Here is a 19461-nt window from a genome sequence, read left to right on the forward strand (position 1 = left end):
CTCAACCACATCAGCACATAAATATACAGTCAACTTGAGCTTCAGATAACAACGGGCATCTTGGCACGAGTACTTCTAGACTAAGATGATAAGCCAGCAGCCCTGCATGTCAAGGGCACTCGTGTGCTGTGGATATGCCAAGGCCTGGTCTTAGCCTGTGCTGATCTTCGGAGGTTGTGGAACCTTTAGGAAGTAGGGTCTAGCAGGAGGATGCTCTGCTGAGGGTAGGTTCCTGGAGGGGGTTGGAGGAACCCAGTCTTCCTTTTGCTTCCTGACTCATGACATGAACAGTTTTCTCCATCACCCACAACCTTACCAGACCCAAAACTACGGGGACAATGGTTATGGGCTGGTAGCTCTAGAATCATGAGTTCAAATAACCTCACCCCCTTTGTAAAACATTTGTCTCAAATATTTCATTATAATGATAGAATGCTAATACAGGGTAATTAATATAAGCACCAACTTGCTGTTCTAACTGATCAGTTGATACTGAAAGGGAAAACACTTCTCTTGCCCTTTCTGTAGCTGATGAGAAAAGGTTGAGGCTCTTCAAATAAATAAGGATAGAAAAGTCTTTACAGAGGTCCACGATCAGGAGAACATGAAACAATGCAGACTAGACAGGCAAATAAGCCCTTTGTCAGGTGGAAGCTGTGGGAACATCTGTGGACAAGAATCCTGGGCCTCAGGCCCCACTGACGACGGCAACATCATCACAGGTGTGTGCTAAGCACTGTAGGTGTCCTCAAAGATGGTGGAGCACCCACTGGGAAGGGAGAGCCTGCTCTCATTGAATCAAGGATAAAGCCAGGGTGCTGGGGTCAAGTACACAGCACAGGTCCTTCTCCCCACACCTCCTACTCCAGGCTCCCACAAGATTCACGAAGGGCAGCACTCACCCACATAGTTCTCCACGTCGCTCACATAGAATGTCGGGGCAGGGACCGCCAAGCCCAGGCCATCTTTCTTGGGCACAAGGATGGGCTCAGTGAAGCCGTGCTCCTCCATGTAGCCCACGGTGAGCTGGCTGCCTGGCACACGGGACACCACATCTTCAGCACTGCAGAGTAAGGGAAAGCCAGAGGCCTCAGGATCCCTGGCCACACGCCTCCCCCGCTCCTGGAGGCTGGCCTGCGGCAGCGCCCTAACAACAACTGAGGCCGTTGTAGGCAACCTTGTGCTGCTTCCAGCAACCCCGCCACCGGGAGCAAGGCACACAGGCCCATGGGTAATGGTGACGGGGTCATGGAGGTCAGGCACAACAGTGATGAGGGACAGAAAGCCCCTGCCCTGTTCCTGCACACTGGCCACTCACTGCAGCCAAGGGAGGCAGACAGACACCGCCCCCAGGAGGGCCTCTCGCTCTCTCACGCACCCCCTGCATGGCATAGAGAGCAAATGCAACATCTTTCTACGGCACCTTGCAGAACCCCAGGAACTTTCTCATAGGAACTCACAGGCTGATCTTGAAACCCACGAGGACCACATGACGGAGCCAGACTAGCTAGCCCATTCTTGAAAATGAAGAGCAAAGGTTCAGGACCCACACACCTTGACTTCAAAACTTAATACAGGAGTCAAGTGTAGTCCTGGCACAAGAACAAACACCGACCAGTGCCTAGAATTTTGTCCAGGCATACAGGTGAGCACTATGAGCAAGTGACTTCAACAGAGGAGCCAAGGCCGCCCCATAGCAAAAGGCAGTCCTTCCAACAGGTGATATTGGAACAAACAGACAGAAACATAGAAATAAAGTTAGCGTTTTAACCCATTCTGCACACAAAAATTAACTCAACTGTATCAATGCACAAACTAAATGCTAAAGCCACAAAACTTTAAGGAGAAAACAGCAAGATCAATCTTCATGACCTTGGATTTGGTGAAGGTTTTAGATAGCAACAAGAGGACCAGAAACAAATGAAAGATTAGATAAAACCAGCAACATCAAAGGTACTTTCTGCTTCAAAGGCCACCATCAAAAAAGTCAACAGAAGGACCAGGGCAGGAAATACCTGCCACGCATGCACAACGAGGATGCTTCTAGAATGCGTAAAGAGGGCTGGGAGATGGCTCGGCAGCTAAGGAATAACACTGCCAGGCAGCTCTCAGCTTCCTGGACTCCAGCTGCAGGAGCATCCAATGCTTTTTCTAGACTGCACGGGCACCTGGACATATGAGCCCAGACACAAACACACAGGCATAATTTTTAAGAACTTTCACTGGTCAACAACAAAAAGATGAATCCCACTTTAGGAGGTGTGAGGAGCTGGGCTGGAGAGATGGCACCGTAGCTAAAAGCACTTGCTGCTCTTGCTGAGGGCCTTAGTTCAGTTCCCAGCTCCTACACGGCAGCTCAAAGCCACTCATAATCCCAGTTCCAGGAGATCTGATGCCTTCTTCTGGCCTCTACGGGCACCGGGCACATGTGTGGTGCATACACATACATATAGGCAGAACACTCATTCACAGAAAATAAATGTTATAAAATTTTTTATGAGTGTAAGGCAAGATCAGTGAGATGTCTCAGCAAATAAAAGTGCCTGCTACCAGGCCTGTCCATGCACACAAATGCCTGTACACACATACACAAATAAATATGTAAATAAATAAAAAATATTTAAAAGGTGAGGCAAAGGCTGGGGAAACCGTATCTCAGAGAGAGAGAGAGAGAGAGAGAGAGAGAGAGAGAGAGAGAGAGAGAGAGAGAAACAACACCTAAGGGTATCCTGTGGTCTCCAAATGCAGATGCCCACATGTGAGCACACACATATACACAGAGTGAGTGAGGCAGAAGATCTCAATAGGTTTCTCTAGGAGGAGAACGGAAAGGCCCACATGTAAACAAAAAGTTGTTCTCCAGTCATGAGGGACAGGCAAGTCAAAATATGAGAGAGCACTTCCCAGCCACAGGATGGCCAGAGTCAAACGCCTGGCTGTGAGGAGACCCAGCAGAATCCGGGAGCTCCCCTCGCCTGTGCCAGCGGGAACGTCACACGAGGCAGCTGCCTTGCAAAGCAGTCTGGCAGTTCTCAGACAATTAAACATGGAATTTCCATCTGACCCAGTGGCTCCACACTAGGAAATGAAAACATATGACTACACAGAAAAGTGTAAAAGTGTACGTAAATGTTTAGACCACAATTATTCATAGTAGTTAAAAAATAAAATTATATATATATATATATATATAACAGAAATAGCCCAAATGGCCATCAGCTGAGTGATATAAACAGCAAGTGGTCCAGCCAGACAATAGGAGACTCTTCAGCCAAAAAGAGAACAAAGTCCTGACAAAGGCTACAGTGTGGTGAGCCTTGAAAATAATCGGACCAAAAAAAGCTACCCAAACACCGGGTGCGTCTATGTAGGAAAAGCCCCAGTACACGGATTTACACGGGAGAAAGTGGGCCCAGCATGTAAAGGTGCCTGTGGTTTCTCAGGGCCATGGTGAAGGAGAAGTCGGCAGGATTTCTTTGTGGGGGTAAAAGGCTCTGAAGAGGCACACTTCTGTGAACACATCAGAAGCTACTGAGCTTTCCACAGGGTAAAGTGGTAAGTGAAGTGTATCTCAGGGAGGTCGGGGGAGATGAAGAAGAGGCACTCTGCTCAGAAGAAGGGGCCCAAAGCAAAGCCCAGCTGCTCCTGCGAAGTCCCATGATAAGCAAGAGCAGAAGCCCACCACCTGGGAACTCTGCCCGTTGACACTATCCTTCCAGAACAAGAGAAGACTCAGGATTTCAGTCAAACAGAAGCAACCTCTCAACTGTGGGTGACTCAGAACAGCCTCCCAAAACTGACCGTCCCCACAGGAATACTGCCCGCTTCTTTGACAGGCCTCAGGCAAAACGGGCCGCAGGAAGCAGAAAGAAGACGAAGGCCTCTAAAGGTGGTGAGAGCAGGTGGCCAGACACCAGGATGGAAAGAGGCCATCTCCACCCAGAGGAGGAGGCTTAACAGTGGTACTGATATATGTCCTCAGGAGGTGCTGACAGACAGAGGGGAGACATTACCTGTCTGTAGAAGGCCTGAGGCCCCTGCCTCAACAACAGGTCCCTGACTCTTAGCTCTCCTGGAGGCGGGAGACCCCAGTGAGAGACACGGGAACTGAGAGGGACAGTACACGCAGCCAGGGGTGCAGTGACCAGAAGACGGAGGGAGGAGCCAGGGTTTCAGTGGATGGGTCTACCCCTTAACAGCACTGTCTAGACCCCCTGTGGAAGGCAGCTCACCTGGAGAAGGTGCAGCCACTCAATGAAGGACCACCCACGGGTAAGGACGGGCCGGTCCCCCCACCTGTTGGGAGGCCAGCCACCTCAGGAGGATCACCTACCTGGGGAAGGTTCGGCTCCGCAGCTCCTTGATGAACAGCTGGCTGCCATTCTGCACTGGCTTAACGTCTGGCGTTTGCCCAGGGCCATGTTTGTGCCAGGTCCGCTTTTTCTTGACTATGGAGGAGACAGGAGAGGGGTCTGTTCGAAGCACAGCTCCTACCCAACTTTGGAGGCCCCTACGCCAATAAGAGGACATTCCAGCCAGGTACCACGGGGCACAGAAAGCTAGGAAGCTCACCACCACTGCAACCTCAAATCTTCTCCCAGGACCCTCCCTGCCTACACCAGCACCTCCTCCTCATCCCCGCCTCTCACAATGGAGCCCACTCTTCCACTCCAGCCCTAGCCCCTCCTCACTCAGGCACCAAGTCTGCCAAGGCAACCAGAGGCTCCTCTTAGAAGGGTCTCAGCCCAGGAACTCACCATCCCCACAATGAGGGCAATCCTGCCTGGCCTTCAGATGAAGGCCTGCCCCCTTCCTGCCTGGACATCCCCTGTCTGACCCCCTCTTTCCCTACCTCCTGGTCAATGTGCCCATGAACAGACCCCTGGAGATGACCCGAGGTGTAGGGAGGTCAAGCAGGCCCTGGAACAGAAGCTGCTGTGTAGCGCTCTGAGCAACAGAGGGCAGCGCTGAGAACACGTGGCTTCCTACCCTAACCCCACAGTGAGCACGACAGGGATGGGAGTGATCCCTCAGCCAGGTGAGTGCTTTTCGCCACATCTCTGACACTGCGCTGTAGCTGCAGAGCTGCACTGCCCCTCCGGGCTCTGCCACAGAGGGTGGCTTGCCAGGCTCATGTCTAGGAACACCACACTTTCGTTGGTCAAATAAACCCAGCTCATGGCCTTGACCAAGACCCACAGGCCAAAACCACCTCAAAGGACACACAGAGGCTGTGTGGGGCTGAGCCTTCCACCATCACTATGGCTCAGTGAAGAGAAAGCAGCATGGGAGGGCCAGTCTCCGGCTTGTCACTGTACCCACCTACTGCCCCAAGACAGTGGAAGAGCCCCTTGTCACCAAGGCTTTGGGGCTGAGCATATGCCTGCAGCCAGTGTCACGGGCAGGCATCACTCACAGTGCGGACTCAGCTCAAGTCTGAGGAAGCACGCTGGGAGAGAAAGTGCTGGAACTTTGGACCATGGGGGCTGAAGGAGTGCAAGCCTCTCAAAAACAGCAGTGAGTCTAAACCTTAGTGTTTACACAGCCCCCTCTGAGTACACACACAAATGGACACACTCGCACATACACACATAAGCATGCTCTGACTGAAGTCTGTGCCCCAGATCCATATGTCAGTCCTCAAGGCAGGGCACCTGAGGGCAGAGAGTCATGAAATGGAAGTCCTCTCTGTGGGGATAGAACCCACAGGAGGCTTCTTCACCCTTTCACCTTGAGAGATGATGCCATAGATGCTAGCACCTTGACTCTTTGTCCTCAGAGGGGCACAGAATGAACATCCCATTCTTTAAGCCACCCAGCCTGTGGAATTTGTCACAGAGGCAAAAACAGACAAACAAACATTTATGGCAGGCATACGGGTAAAAACGCAGGCACCCTATGCACACATCACTCCGCAGGAACCGGTGGTAAGAATGGGAGTCAGAGCTGGTACCTGGGCCCCTGGCTGACTGTGGAGCCTGTGCTCAAACCCCACCCGAGTCCAGAGGCAGGGTCTGGGGAGGCAGGGCACATGCCTTCCCTAGTGGATAGGCTGTTAACACAATCAAATGCTGGTTTTGAGGATGCCCGATGTCCCCTCCCCCCCAAATCAGACTATTCGCCCTTGATGCAACCTTCTCAGCCCCAAGCCACACCTTTGTTCTACTCTGGACAGATTCAGGCAAGAGCCCCCAAGCCAGGATCCCTTAAGACATTTGTGACTGCCAGGAGAGGCCCCAGCCAGTTTCCAACTTCTTTACCCCCACAAATCTGAAGTCTCCTTAGAAATGACTCCCAGATAACCATGCGGGGCTGTGTGCTCACCCTGATCAGGGACCCGTGGATGAGCACACAGGGCCTTACCCCACCCTCCTTAGGAACACGCCTGCTGGTCTCTCCTGGTCCAACCCTGCTCCAGCCTGACCCAGCCTCCCAGGCCCCACGGAGCAACCCTAGGTCCTGTAGAAGCTCTTCATGTTTGTCTCATTTCGGACACAAAGACAAAGAAGGCCCTGAGCTTAGCAAGGTGCCAGGAGAGTGGGAGCACCCTCTCTGTCCATATCATCAGTGACTCAGCTTACCTCACTGCGAGCCATTCTCAGCGTAAGCGCCCTGGGAGGTCTGGAAGGTGCCTTACGAGTCCTGGACTATGGTCTGGTAGCACAGCCAGATGCTAAGGATGTGCTAGGACGTGACCAGAGGCCAGATCTGCCTCACCCTTCTAGCAATGTACCTAAGCCCTAGAAGGGCCAAGAGACAGCAGAGAGAGTCCAAGAACAGCAAGAGTCCACCCCACCTAGCACCGGCCTCACCAGGAGCCAGATCAGGCTCAGTGTCCCCATATTCTCAGATAAACCTTGGCCCACTGAACAGGAGTGTGGGCCCATGTCTCTCCACTGCTTGTGTCCCTTGTTAACTGAGTACCCCAGTACTAGATTCCCTGGTCCCCGTGTTTCCCACTTCCTGAGCTGCCTGTGTCTCTCCCACTGCCTGCATCTCTCTCATCCTCACCTCTCTATGCTCACAGGACTTCGTCCACAAAGCCAGGGGAGATGGCCTCTCGGCTTGCACTGAGCACCTGGGTGAGGCTCTCCTGAGAGGGGAGTGACATGGCGACTATAATGGGAGCTAGACACAGTCCCCCAGATCAACCAGTTCAGCCTCAGGCATGAGATGTGAATAGTGAAACAGCCAGTTTAAATGTCCATCTGCAGTGTATGTGAGTGCTTCTAACACCAACATAGACAGGAGCTCTGAGGATGGACACACACACACACACACACACAGGGCCAGTCTCTATGTTCCTCCAGGCCACAGCTCTGCTCCCTACCTGTAGGTAAGGCTCAGCCCTAGCCTCAAAGCCTGCTTGCGTGAGGTTGCACAGTATGAGCCGAGCCTGCACCCTGGTATCCCCTCGCACCTGCTGCACAGCAGAGCCCCAAGAAGCACTGCATGCACAGCTGCCTCGGGCACTGTGGGAAATCCCGGCCCCCAAAGACTTGTTGTAGGCTTGCTGGGTATGGCAAGCCAGGCTCCTAGAAGATGGACTGCTGAGCCACTCATAAACACGTCGGGGCTTGGCTGAGCTAAGCACCCTAAACACTCATGTCTTTTATCATCTGAACCCCAAATCCACACTTCCCATGGGCTAGCCTGCCCACTATAGTGCTAAGTGTGGCCCTGGCAACGCCTCGGGGATGGCAGAATCTGCATGGCTGCCTCTGAGGATGAGTAAATCCAAAGGCCATCAGCTGAGTGGGAGGGGGTCCGAGGTACTTACGAGTGGACTTTCCGTGGGTTTTCTCGCAGTTCGGGCAGTGGTAAATGTCGATGTCTGGTGCCTCCTCCTCTTCCACCCCAACACAGCTGAAACAGGAGGGGACAGACGTTAGCACGCTTGCGGTCCGTCGCCCTCATCTCCCTCGGTGCCTTCCTTCCACAAGCTCACTGCTGGGAACCAGGAGCAGAGGAGCTGTCCAGGACAGCAGGCTGTGGAGGGGGGGGAGAGGCTGCAGAGCTGCCCTCCTCACACATGGTCCTGCAGTGCGTCTCACACACAGCTGCAGATGCTCGCGAGGACCCAGTGCCTGAGCCACTCACCCAGCGAGACTGCCTCCCGGAGGACCTCCTTCATCCCCACCCTGGAAGGGTAAGACACGGCCCACGCTAGTGGTAGCTGGGGAACAGAACACACCTGAGGAGCCTGGAGAGCCCTGAGCTACATCACAACCACTTGCCCCACTCAGCTTCAGGAGGTCAGGGCAAGGTTGAGGGACAGCGATCAGGGGGTCCCCTTCTTCCCTCCCGAGAGCTCTTCCAGAGCCCCGAACACCTGCTTCAAAACTTGGTCAGCTACTGGCACTGACATTCACAGTCAGAGCCACTTAGGGAATGAGGTCAGAAGCGAAAGACGCAACCTCCAACACCAACAGCAAATGAAAACCTGGCACTCTGTTCTGACACCTTCCACCCTGATTACACGTAACTAAGAGAGGCCAGTCACTGTACTGGAAAGCACGCCAACTCATCCTTCCAGTGAGCACAGAGCATAAACAGAGAGACCTGTATTTTAAAGTGGCATTTCCTGAGGGGAAGCCCCAGAGGCTCCACCCAGGAAGGGCTAAGGAAACTGGCTGTCTGGAAGCCACCAGGGCACAGTATGCAAATGACTTTGACACAGGCAAGCTCTACAAATCCATCAAAAGTCAAAGTTCCGAAAGGGCTTCCAGCCATACTTAGCATGGCTTTTAAAATGTGCTTTTTGTCTTTTTTTTTTTTTTTTTTTTTTAATGTATGGCCTCATGGTGTATTTATTGGCTCATAGGGAACCACTATAAAATTTATACCTATTAAAAATAAGTAAGAGGAGCTGAGGAGATGGCTCAGTCAGTAGAGGGCTTACTGTGCAAACACGGAGACCTCAGTTTAGTTTCCCAGAACCCTTGCAAGAAAAGCAGGATGTGGTGCATGCTGACAATCCCAGCACTGGACAGGTAAAGACAGCATTTTCAGGGGGCGTACTGGCTGGATGGCCTAATCCGTGAGCTTCAGATCCCAAATAGAGACCCTGTCTCAAAAACAAGGAGCCAGCTCCTGGGAATGATGAACATGGTTGATCTCTGCAAACCTTGAGCAGGAAAAGGGAGGGCCTTCTTGCATCCCTCAAACACCACCTGCTGAAACGGCATATCTCTGTATCTCTGAGCTTGTTTCCCACCAAATGGGGACTTCTTCAATATTATTGGGGGGAGGGAGTAAAATGTATATAAGCTAATCCGATATCACCAGAGAGAATCAACCAAACTGAAAGTGTACAAGCTCTTACCTAGACTGACCAAGACAAAAAGCGAGAGGACTAAAAGAATGACCACTGAAACCAAACATGGAAATGATACTACTACTGTCCCCAAGAAGAGAAAAGACTATGAGAGGACACTGTGAACGTTTATAGACCAATAAATTAGGTAGCCTAGGTGAAATGGACAAATTCCTAGGGTTTACATAAATTAAAAAAAAAAATTTAACTCAAAAGCAGCTGAGTAAGGTGTAACTTAGCAGAAGAGTGCTTGAGGTCCACATCGAAAGTCCACATCGATTGCCACAACTCAGCGAGACACATGTACACACACAAACAAAACACAAAGAATGAAAAGATCTGCAACAAGACGTTGCGTCATTCCTCAAAAAGCTCCCTCAGAAAACTCCCGAGACCAGCAAGACCTCTCAGGGGGAGAAGGGGCTCACCTCCAGGATAGCGGGAGTTCAATTCCCTGGACACAAGGGGTGGAAGGAGAGGACAGACACCTGGCGGTTGTCCTCTGACCTCCACATACGTGCTGTGATACACACAGACACACAGAATAAAGCAACACCAGGGAAAAGCCCAGAAGCACCACTACTGAATTCTATCAAAATAATATCACTCCTCCTCAGAAACAAACAGAAGAGACAGTAACTTTACTGATCCACCCCTTCTTTTGGTGCTGGGAATGAATTTAGGGCCTCAAACATGCTAGGCAAGGACTCTACCACTCACCCCAGCTGCCCTCACTCCTTTTATTAGATTAGTAAAATCTTGATTTGAAAGCCAGATAAAGGCATACAAGAGACCAACATCTCTTATTAATAGCAAAATAAAAGTCCTCAGCAAGCCAGGTGGCGGTGGTGGAGCACACCTTTAATCCCAGCACTCAGGAGGCAGAGGCAGGAGGATCTCTGAGATCGAAGCCAGCCTAGTGTACAGAGTGAGTTCTGGGACAGCCAAAGCTACAAAGAGAAACTTTGTCTCGAAAACCCAAAAGGGGAAAAAAAATCCTCACCAAACTGCATCCTAAAATCCAGCAGCGTAGTCAGGGGGCTGTGCGCCAGGACCAAGAGAGACTTATCACAGGAATGAAAGGATAGTTCAATACACGAGGTAAACCAGCGTTTCAACCCCTGCAGCGCCACATCTGATTTGTACAAAGGGGGAGGTAGGGGACCCAGGGCCCCATCCTGGAGGTTACACAGCAGCAGGAATCATGCAGCTTTTACCCATTTCTGAGGGCAAAAGGCAAGAAGTCATGTGGCCCTTTCTCCCTCACGCTTCCGTCCCCCTCTTTCCTAGTCCTTCCCCAAGCCCTGTCCTTCCTAAGCTGTTCTCGCCTCATATAAATGCAAGGAGCACCTCAACTGATATAAAAAGTACTTGGCAAAATCCAACATCTATTCACAATTTTATTTATTTGTGGGACAGAGCTTCTCTGTAGCCTTGGGTAGCCTAGAACTCACTCTGTAGACCAGGCTGCCCTGGAGATCCACCTGTGTCTGCCTTCCAAATGTTGGGATTAAAGGTGTGTGCCACAACTGGTCATAATTTTTTTTTTAATCTACAGACTAGGAATAGACGGTAACCTTGAAGCTTTCACCATTGTATCACATTCAATGATGAAAGGCCAAAAACCTTTCCCCAGAAGATCTGACAAGCGGCAGGTGCCTGCTGTTGCCTTCTGCGCAAAGCGGTGTTGGACGTGATGATCAGAGCAATTAAGACTACAAAACTAAATTAAAGACCTTCAACCTGAAAGAGGCGAAATGATCTTTATTTGCAGATGACAAGCTTAAATATATAGAAAATCGCATGGAAACCACATATATAAAACATGCTAGCACTGGCAAAAGGAGAAGTTGTAGAATGCGAGATTAATACAAAAGCACTGCCATGGTTCTAGGCACTGGCAACAGATAATCTGAAAAGAAAATTGAGGACGTGATCACAGCAGCACCAAGAGGGATAAAGTCTTTGAGGAAATGTACCTCAAATACAGGCAAGATCTGTACCCTGCTGAAACAAGGGGAAAAGCTCACTTTAGAATCACATGGAATTGTGAAGGACCCTCAAATAAGCAAATCTTCCAAAAAAAATAAATAAGATGAAGAAAACATACACTTCACAACTTCAAAACTTACAACAAAGCCATAGTAACCCAGGCAATGTGCCACTGACATCTAGCTAGACAAAGACCAGCAGAACAGAATTAGACCCAGAACACCTCCATACCAACGGTCAGTCCATTTTTGACAAGGGATGTAAGATCGTTCACAGGGAAAGGCTATTCTTTGCACATGTGTGTGTGCCAGCGTGCTGCATGCACGTGAGTGGCATACCGCATGCACATGGGTTTACAGACGCACACACCTGTGCAAGCGCCTGGAGGGGCCAGGGCAGGACACTGGGGGTCTTCCTCCGTGCCCTCTGTCCTGAGCAGGGTCTTTCCCTGAAGCTGAAGCTTACTGTTTATAGACTGGCTGGCCAGTGAGTTCTCACAGTCTGCCTGTCTCTATCCCTGATGCCCTACATAAAAAACTGCCTGAAAACAGATGATAAACCGAAGACCTCAAATAATAGAACTGTTAGAAGAAAACATGAATGAGGTCCTCATGCCTTTGTATTTGGCAATGGATGATTCTACATAACCCACAGGAATCAGCAGCAGCAGCAGCAACAGATGATAAACTGGGCTTCGTCGAAATTAAAGACCTTTGTGCACCTAAGATTGGGCCAGGCAACATTTCATCATGGCTGGGGATGGGGCTCGCCGGCAGCTGATGGTTTCTGGGTAGGGAAGGGAGTGCCATTTTCTTCAGCATTGTAGCTTTAATGAATAACCCCCTCACCCATGCTTGTGCAAGAAATCCCAGTTAAACTCAGAAAGAGGAGGGGGCTTGAAACTGTGGGGACCCGCTGGAAATGAGAGAGCTTCAATGGAAGAAGGAAGAGGAAGAGAACCCGGAATGGGGTGCGTGTGAAAAAGACCAAAATTCATTACATGGATGTATGAGGCTGTGAAGAATCTTTCAGTTTAATTAAAAAACATGTTTGTACATCAAAGAACACTGTTGAGAAAGAAAAGGCCACTTACAGAATGAGAAAAAAGATTTTAAAATTATATATCTACTAAGGGTCTAGCATCCAAATACACAAAGAACTCTTATAGCCCAATGATAAAATAATCTAATTTTAAAATGAGCAAATGACTCAAACAGACATTTCCCCAGAGAAGATGAATAAACAGCCAACAAACACATGAGGCGATGCTGAATATTCAAGTCATTAGAGAAGTGAAAATCAAAACTCCGAGATGCAACCTCACACCCAGTGGGATGGGAACAATTTTTATGAAGATGTGGCGAGACTGTGACCCCTCCATAATTTCTTCAATTGAGGAATGTAAAATGGTGCAGACACAGGAAAAAAAAAAGATTGATTTCCTCAGAAAATAAACATAAAGTGAAATATGAGCAGGAGTTTCACTCAGCTATATATCTAAGATTTAAGAATTGGCTTTTCATCAATGCGCCATTCACACACAAAATAGTAGGAGGTACAGTAACTAACGTGGGTACAGCATCCAACATTCAAGACAGGTGGATGATCAAAAACATGTGAGCACACACATAATACATTATTTGTCCTAGAGTTTACATACTCAGCAACACATATGAATGGAAAAACACTACATTAGTGAAGAGAAAAAAGCCCAACACATAGGGCTAACACCGTACAACAGCTCTCAGGGAAAATGTCTACAACACGTGAGCAGAGAGACACACAGCCAGTGGGACGGCAGGGCGAGGAGAGGGGATGTGGGTTGCTGATGGGAAGTGACTGTATGGTCCTGGAACTCTGGCATGCTGCTTAGAACATTCACACCCACAGTGGAGCCTCCACACCGGCCACAGAGCCTCCACACCAGCCACAGAGCATTGACACCGGCAATGGAGAATTCACACTAGCCATGAAGAATTCACACCAGCTATGGGGCATTTTACACTGGCCGTGGCGGATCCACACCAACCATAGAGGATTCATATAAGCTATGGGGCACTCACACAGCCATGAGCATTCACACAGCTCTGGAGCGCTTCTTACTGCCATGGAGAATTGACACCAGTCATGCAGCATCCATTCCGGCTATGGAGGAGCCACAGCACCCATAGAACAGTCACGCCAGCCTGGGAGCACTCGTGGTCACGGAGCAGTCACACTAGCCACTAAGGGTTCACACCACCATGGTGCCTGTGCAAAGGTCAGGCTCTGACTTGCTTATCAGGGAATTCTCTTCTGTAAGCCGTTTATAGAATGGATGCCCTTATAGAAAACCCTCGCACCATCGGCAGAAACCACACACTTCCCTAAGGACAAAGCGAGTCGCTTACTGTTACGCAGCTCTAAAGCTGTTTCACAGGGCACATCTCAAATGTTCCTGGTGACAACACTCTGTGACCTTTCTAAGAAACTCAGGGTTAGCTGTACCCTCCCCAACCAGAGGCAGCTGAACCACTCCCAGGGGAAGGGAGAAGCCTTGGGTCCCTTCAAGTTTCATTGCCACCATCATTCCACTTACAGGACACAGCAGGGATATCCCCAGGCCACAAAGCAAGCTGGAGGTAAGAGAATGAGTGGCTGTGGTGCCAAGGGTAAGATGCTCATGATGACTGAACTAACAGGCATGTTATGAGCTGCATTCAGGAAACCTGACTTCTAACTCACTTAAAAGCATAAAAACCACACTCAGGAGTTTATTTCAAACAGCATGTGCTGGAAAGGAGTTAGCAAGTCCCGCACACTTGTTATTCTAATTAAAGCCAGGTCAAGAGCTGGGTGTGGTATGGACACACATAAACCCAACACTCGGGAGGCAGAGGCAAGAGAATCATCCCAAGCTCAAGGCCAGCCTGGGCTATGTAGTGAGTTTCAGAAAAGCTAGAGCGACCTGCTAAGACCCAACCTCAGAACAAGATGAAAATCCAGGTCAGGGCTGGCTGTGTGTGCCTGAAGAGTACGGCCTCGTCTCATCCTATAGACAGAGAGGTCACTCCCCCACAGCCCTAGGGGCTCGCTGCATCCCCTCTTGGGCATAGTAATAAAGACAATTCAGGACAATGGAACTGCTTCCTGTTCCACTGAAAAACATCAGGAACCAAAATAAATGATCACTTGCACATGAGTCACAAGCACCAAGAGAGTCTTCGGTCTAATGCTAAAATGCGTGCTAAGGCTGTAGCTGTGAAAAGACCGTTTTCTGCACGGAAATCACAAGGGGAGATGGTGTCTGCCTGGCTAGCAACGGAGCTGTAATTCCCAGTTATAGAAGAGGACACACCACAGTAGGAGATGCCTACTGAACTGCAGTTAAAGGGTGCTGCTGCTGCTGCTAGACAGCTGTCACCGTGACAAAACACCCCAGAAAAACACCTTTAAAGGAGGAAACACTTATTTTGGCTCATAGTTTGAGAGGTCTTGGTAGAGAGTCACTTGGCCTGTTTCTTTGGGCCTGTGGTACAGAGCATTATGGTGGGAGGCCTGTCTTCCTCAGCACAGCTGGGAAGCAGACTGAGAGGGATGTGGGGGAGGGGTGGTGTGCCTTTTGAGGACCTTGTTTCTCTCCCCCTAGCTTTCACTTCCTCAAGGCTCTGCCACCTTGCAACTGCAGGATGGGACCAGGCATTCAGCACAGACCTTTGGGGCACATTACTATCCAAATGCCACCACTGCCACCACAGACAGACAGGCACACGCCATCAGCCTCAGCAGGAGTCCATGTCATCATGAGTTCACGGGTGGGGAGTGGGGACAGCTGGTATTTTATTTGTGTATGTGTGAGGTACATATGTATGCACATGCTCATGTGTATGACACATATGTGGCTGTGAACGCATGTGCAAGCATACGTGTAGAGGCAAGAGATCAACACTGGACACCATCCTTTCTGAGAGGCTCACCCATCTAACGCCTAGGTCACTCCAGAGCTCACTGATTCTGGTACGCTGGCAGGCTACCTATCACCCCACCCCAAGGCGGGGTGTCAGGCACATGCCTCGATTCTGCTGGATGCTGAGGACTCAACCTGAGACCCTCACGATCACACGGACCCTCAGCTCGCATGCTTTGCCACCCGAGCCACATACCCCCAAAATCAGTATTGTTAGTATCCACACCAAACCCTTGAGTATGTGGTGCCAGGGATCCAAAGGACCTCAGGGGGACAAGGCAGGTACCTCATTACTGAGTAGGCCCTTAGCCCTTAAAGACTTTTAATCGTGAAAACTGACTTTTGTTTCAATCAAAACTATCTGAATTTATAAGTATATGCAATTTTATGTTAAAACATATTTTTTGTTTGAGTGTGGTGGTGTATGACTTTAATCCCAGCACTTGGGAGGCAGAGGCCACATAGGGAGACCGTCTCAAATCCATATTCTCTGACGCTCACAGATAAATCTTTATGGAACGCAAGCCAAAGCCAGTGCCAGTGGGGCAGACCTGCCGAGAACGCGTCTCGAACAGGATGCTCTCGAGCGGAAGGCTACAGCGGAGCGAGAGGCACGCGTCTAGCCCAACCCTCTGGCTGCTCACGTAAAACCCAAGCCAGGGACTTCGGCTGGGACACTGACCCCCTCACTGGTCGGCAGCAGCACCCTGTGAGGGACCGAGCGTGAAGAGAGAAGCCTCCTAGGGTACAACGCTCCAGGCGGGACCACACAGCACAGGATCTCAGCTTCCAGAAGAATGAGAGAAGAGGCAAGCGTGTGGGTGCGTGTAAGTAAACAGAATGCTTGCTCTCAAAACTGTTTATTTGCAGCAGAAAATATAACGCACACTAAAAGCAAAAAAAAAAAAAAAAGACAGTATCAACTGGTTGCTCAGTGGGTAGCGCACTTGCTGCCAAGCCTGATGACGAAGACCCATAAGGCAGAAGGAGAGAACCTACTTCCAAAGGTTGGCCACTGATCTCCACATACGTGAGCATGCGTGTGCATGCCCAGCCACACATGCGCACATTCACACGCACACAGAGACCTTAAGAGGAGCCCGTGGGTAGGGGGAGAGCTCCTTACTTACAGAAAAGCAATGACAGACTGATACTGCATTTCTCAGACACCTCTCCAGCATCAAGAGTGTGCAGTCAACGACTGAACGGGCCCGAGGCATTGGGGAACGTGCAGAATTCTGAGTCTATCCTCCTGTGCACATGGCGGTTAGAGAGAAGCTTGCAGAGGCTCTCTCCCGCCTGTGGCCTCTGAGGCTGGGCTGAGATCGACAGGCTTGCGCGCAATGTCCCCGACTCCACCAGCCTCCAGCCTCCTTTTAAAGTTTAATCAATTAATTAACTAATTTTTCTTTTTGAGATAGGGTCTGGTATAGCCCATTCTGGTCTCAAACTCAGTAGCTATCCAAATCTGACCTTGAACTTTTGATCCTCCTGCCTCAGGTTTCTAAGCGCTGGGGTTACAGGTGTACACAACCATGCCCGGCAAAACTATCCTTCAAAGGTGAAGGAAAATATTCTCGAATTTAAACAAACTCTGGGAGAACTAGACACCAGTGTACACAATTTCTAAGAAATGTTAAATAAAGTTCCCTAGAGAGAAGAAAAATTAGAAAGGCTGGAAGCTCAAACTATGTGAAGAAAAGATGCTAGTCAAAAAGTAACACCTTAAAAGTTTTAATGCTCATATTCTTTAAAACATTTGAGCAATTATTTAGCGGGGGTGGGGCATGGCCCCTCTGTGGAGGCCGAAAAGTGCTGCAAGAAGCTGTTTCTCTCCTACCACACCAGGCCCAGGGGCTGGGCTCAGGCCGTCAGACTTGGCAGTAGAGCCTTTGCCCACTGAGACCCTACCCCTCAGACCCTTAACTGGCCTACCTGGTAGCTATTTGTTCAAAGTAAGAGCAACAGAGCATACTGTGCCTGATGTTTAAGTCAGGTTAAAAAGAGTAATGTTGTACGGCATGCGAAGGAATCCTTAAAGCGCCGTGTCTTCCTCTACCAGGAGCAGCTGGAGCCCTGTGTGGGAGAGTGGCCATAAACGTTCACTGTAAACTCAGAAGCAGCTAACTGTGTTAGTTACTCTGTGTCGCTGTGATAAAATGGCTGATGGAACAGTTTACTTGGCTCACGGTTCCAGAGGGGGGGTCCATAACACTGGGGAGTCACAGCAGCCAGCAGCCATAGCTGGACGCTAAGAGATGACATCTTCAACCACAGAAACAGGACACAGAGAGCAAACTAGAGTGGGGTAAGGTTACAAACTCTCAAAGCTGCCCTCACTGACACGCTTCCTCCAGGAAGGCTTCAAATCCTGTAAGTTTCATAATGTCCGCAAATGGTGCCGCCAATGATGGGGACATTCTCACCCAAACTGCCACAGCAACCATTAAAAAGGTTTTAGTTAAAAAATGTTATTGAAGCTGGGTGCAGTGGCGCACGCCTGTAATCCCAGCACTCTGAGAGGCACAGGCAGGTAGACCTCTGTGAGATGGAGGCCAGTCTGGTCCACAAAACGAGTCCAGGATAGCCAAGGCTACAGAGAACCCCTGTGATGAAACAAACAAACAAACAAACAAAAAAAAAAACAGCAACAAAACATTATTACTACACTGATAAAATTTTAAAAAAGAAAAAAAAAAACCCTAAAATGTCACGTTTACTTAAAACCAAAGAGTGAATAATAAAAGAATGGAAGAAAAAAAAAAAAAAACAGAGAGTGGAGCAATAGCTTGGTTGGTCCAGTGTCACACAATCCGATCATCTCCAGCAGCCACATAAAAAGCTGGCACTGTGGTTCCCTCCTGTAGTCCCAGCACTGGGTGGTAGAGACAGGCAGATCCCCGGGGCTTGCTGACCAGCCAGCTTAGCCAGTTGGTGAGCTCCTGATTCAGTGGGAAACACTGACTGTATCAAAAAATACAGTTAAGAAGCAATTGAGAAAGACATGTAGCGTCAACCTTTGGCTGGAGGCACAAAGGTGCATGCACATCTACACATGTATATCCATACACATACAAGTGCGAGCGCGCGCACACACACATTTGTCATATGTATACGGCAATGAATAGGGAATAGAAATAGATATGGTAAGTATTAGCCCAACTACCCAATAATCACTTTAAATGTTACTATCCTAAATATACTAATTAAAAGGCAGAGACTGTTAGCATGAATAGCAAAATAAAGAAAAGAAAAAGAAGACCCACCAATGTCTTGTCTAGCAGACACCCACTTTGCTTGTGATGACCCAGACACACTAAATTAAGCTAAACAACCCCATGCTCTCAAATTTCACTGATTTACCCAAAATGGACCAATTCCCTAAAGACATACTCTGCTAAAACACACACAAAAAGACAGACATTTGAGAGGACTTTGATTTACTGAAGATTTCAATCAGTAATTAGCAACCTTCCAAAACAAAGGGCACCAGGCCCAGATGAACTCATTGGTGAAGCCTATCAAATATGTTATAAAGAAAGAAATCATACTAGTCTCTACTGAAGCAGAGGGAATCCTTCCTAATTCATTCCATGAGACCAGCACTACTCTAAAACACATCTAGACAAAACTGGTACAAGAAAACCATCTACCAGAATCTCTCATGAATACTGAAAATAGATAAAAAAAAATCAGCAAAATACTAGCAATTTCAACCCAACATTATACAAAATTATATACCATGGGATTAGTTCCAGGTATGCACAGCTGGTTCAACATTTGAAAGGAAATTTATGTAATCCATCAACAGGTTAGAGGGAAAAAAAGATTACATAATAAATATTTGATAAAACTCAAGACTTGTGTATGTTTAACTCACAGAGAGAAACTTGTGATAAAGAACATTTACCATGAACCAAAAATCCCACAGAGAGAAACCAGAATGCTGCTAAGATCAAGACAATGATGAGCTCAAGAAAAGAAAGGAAGAAACAAGCACATCTCTCTCCACTGCTTTTCAATACATGTGAAAGCCCTGACTGGTGCAATGAGACAAGAAAATGCATTATCACCTGGGAAGAAGAAATGGTCACTGTTCACAGATAGCATGATTGTTCCCTGGAGTACGTGTGACAAAGACACAAGATAGCAAGATTGATACACAACATTAATTTCCTTTAATGGACCAGTGGTCAACACTTAAAAT

At 48.9% G+C, this 19461-nt stretch overlaps 1 protein-coding gene across 2 annotated transcripts in view; it reads right to left on the reverse strand.

Moving 5' to 3' along the window:
• Window positions 1-19461, reverse strand: part of Phf2 (PHD finger protein 2) — a 66752-nt gene that overhangs the window by 21853 nt on the left and 25438 nt on the right. For both annotated transcript variants that reach the window (XM_060372744.1, XM_060372745.1), the window contains exons 2-4: window positions 7781-7866; window positions 4334-4448; window positions 903-1063 (exon numbers count right to left, since the gene is read on the reverse strand). In XM_060372744.1, the coding sequence (XP_060228727.1) occupies window positions 903-1063; window positions 4334-4448; window positions 7781-7866 (362 nt within the window). The remainder of the gene's footprint in view (window positions 1-902; window positions 1064-4333; window positions 4449-7780; window positions 7867-19461) is intronic.

This window comes from Meriones unguiculatus, chromosome 19, assembly GCF_030254825.1.
Source record: "Meriones unguiculatus strain TT.TT164.6M chromosome 19, Bangor_MerUng_6.1, whole genome shotgun sequence".
NCBI lineage: Eukaryota > Metazoa > Chordata > Mammalia > Rodentia > Muridae > Meriones > Meriones unguiculatus.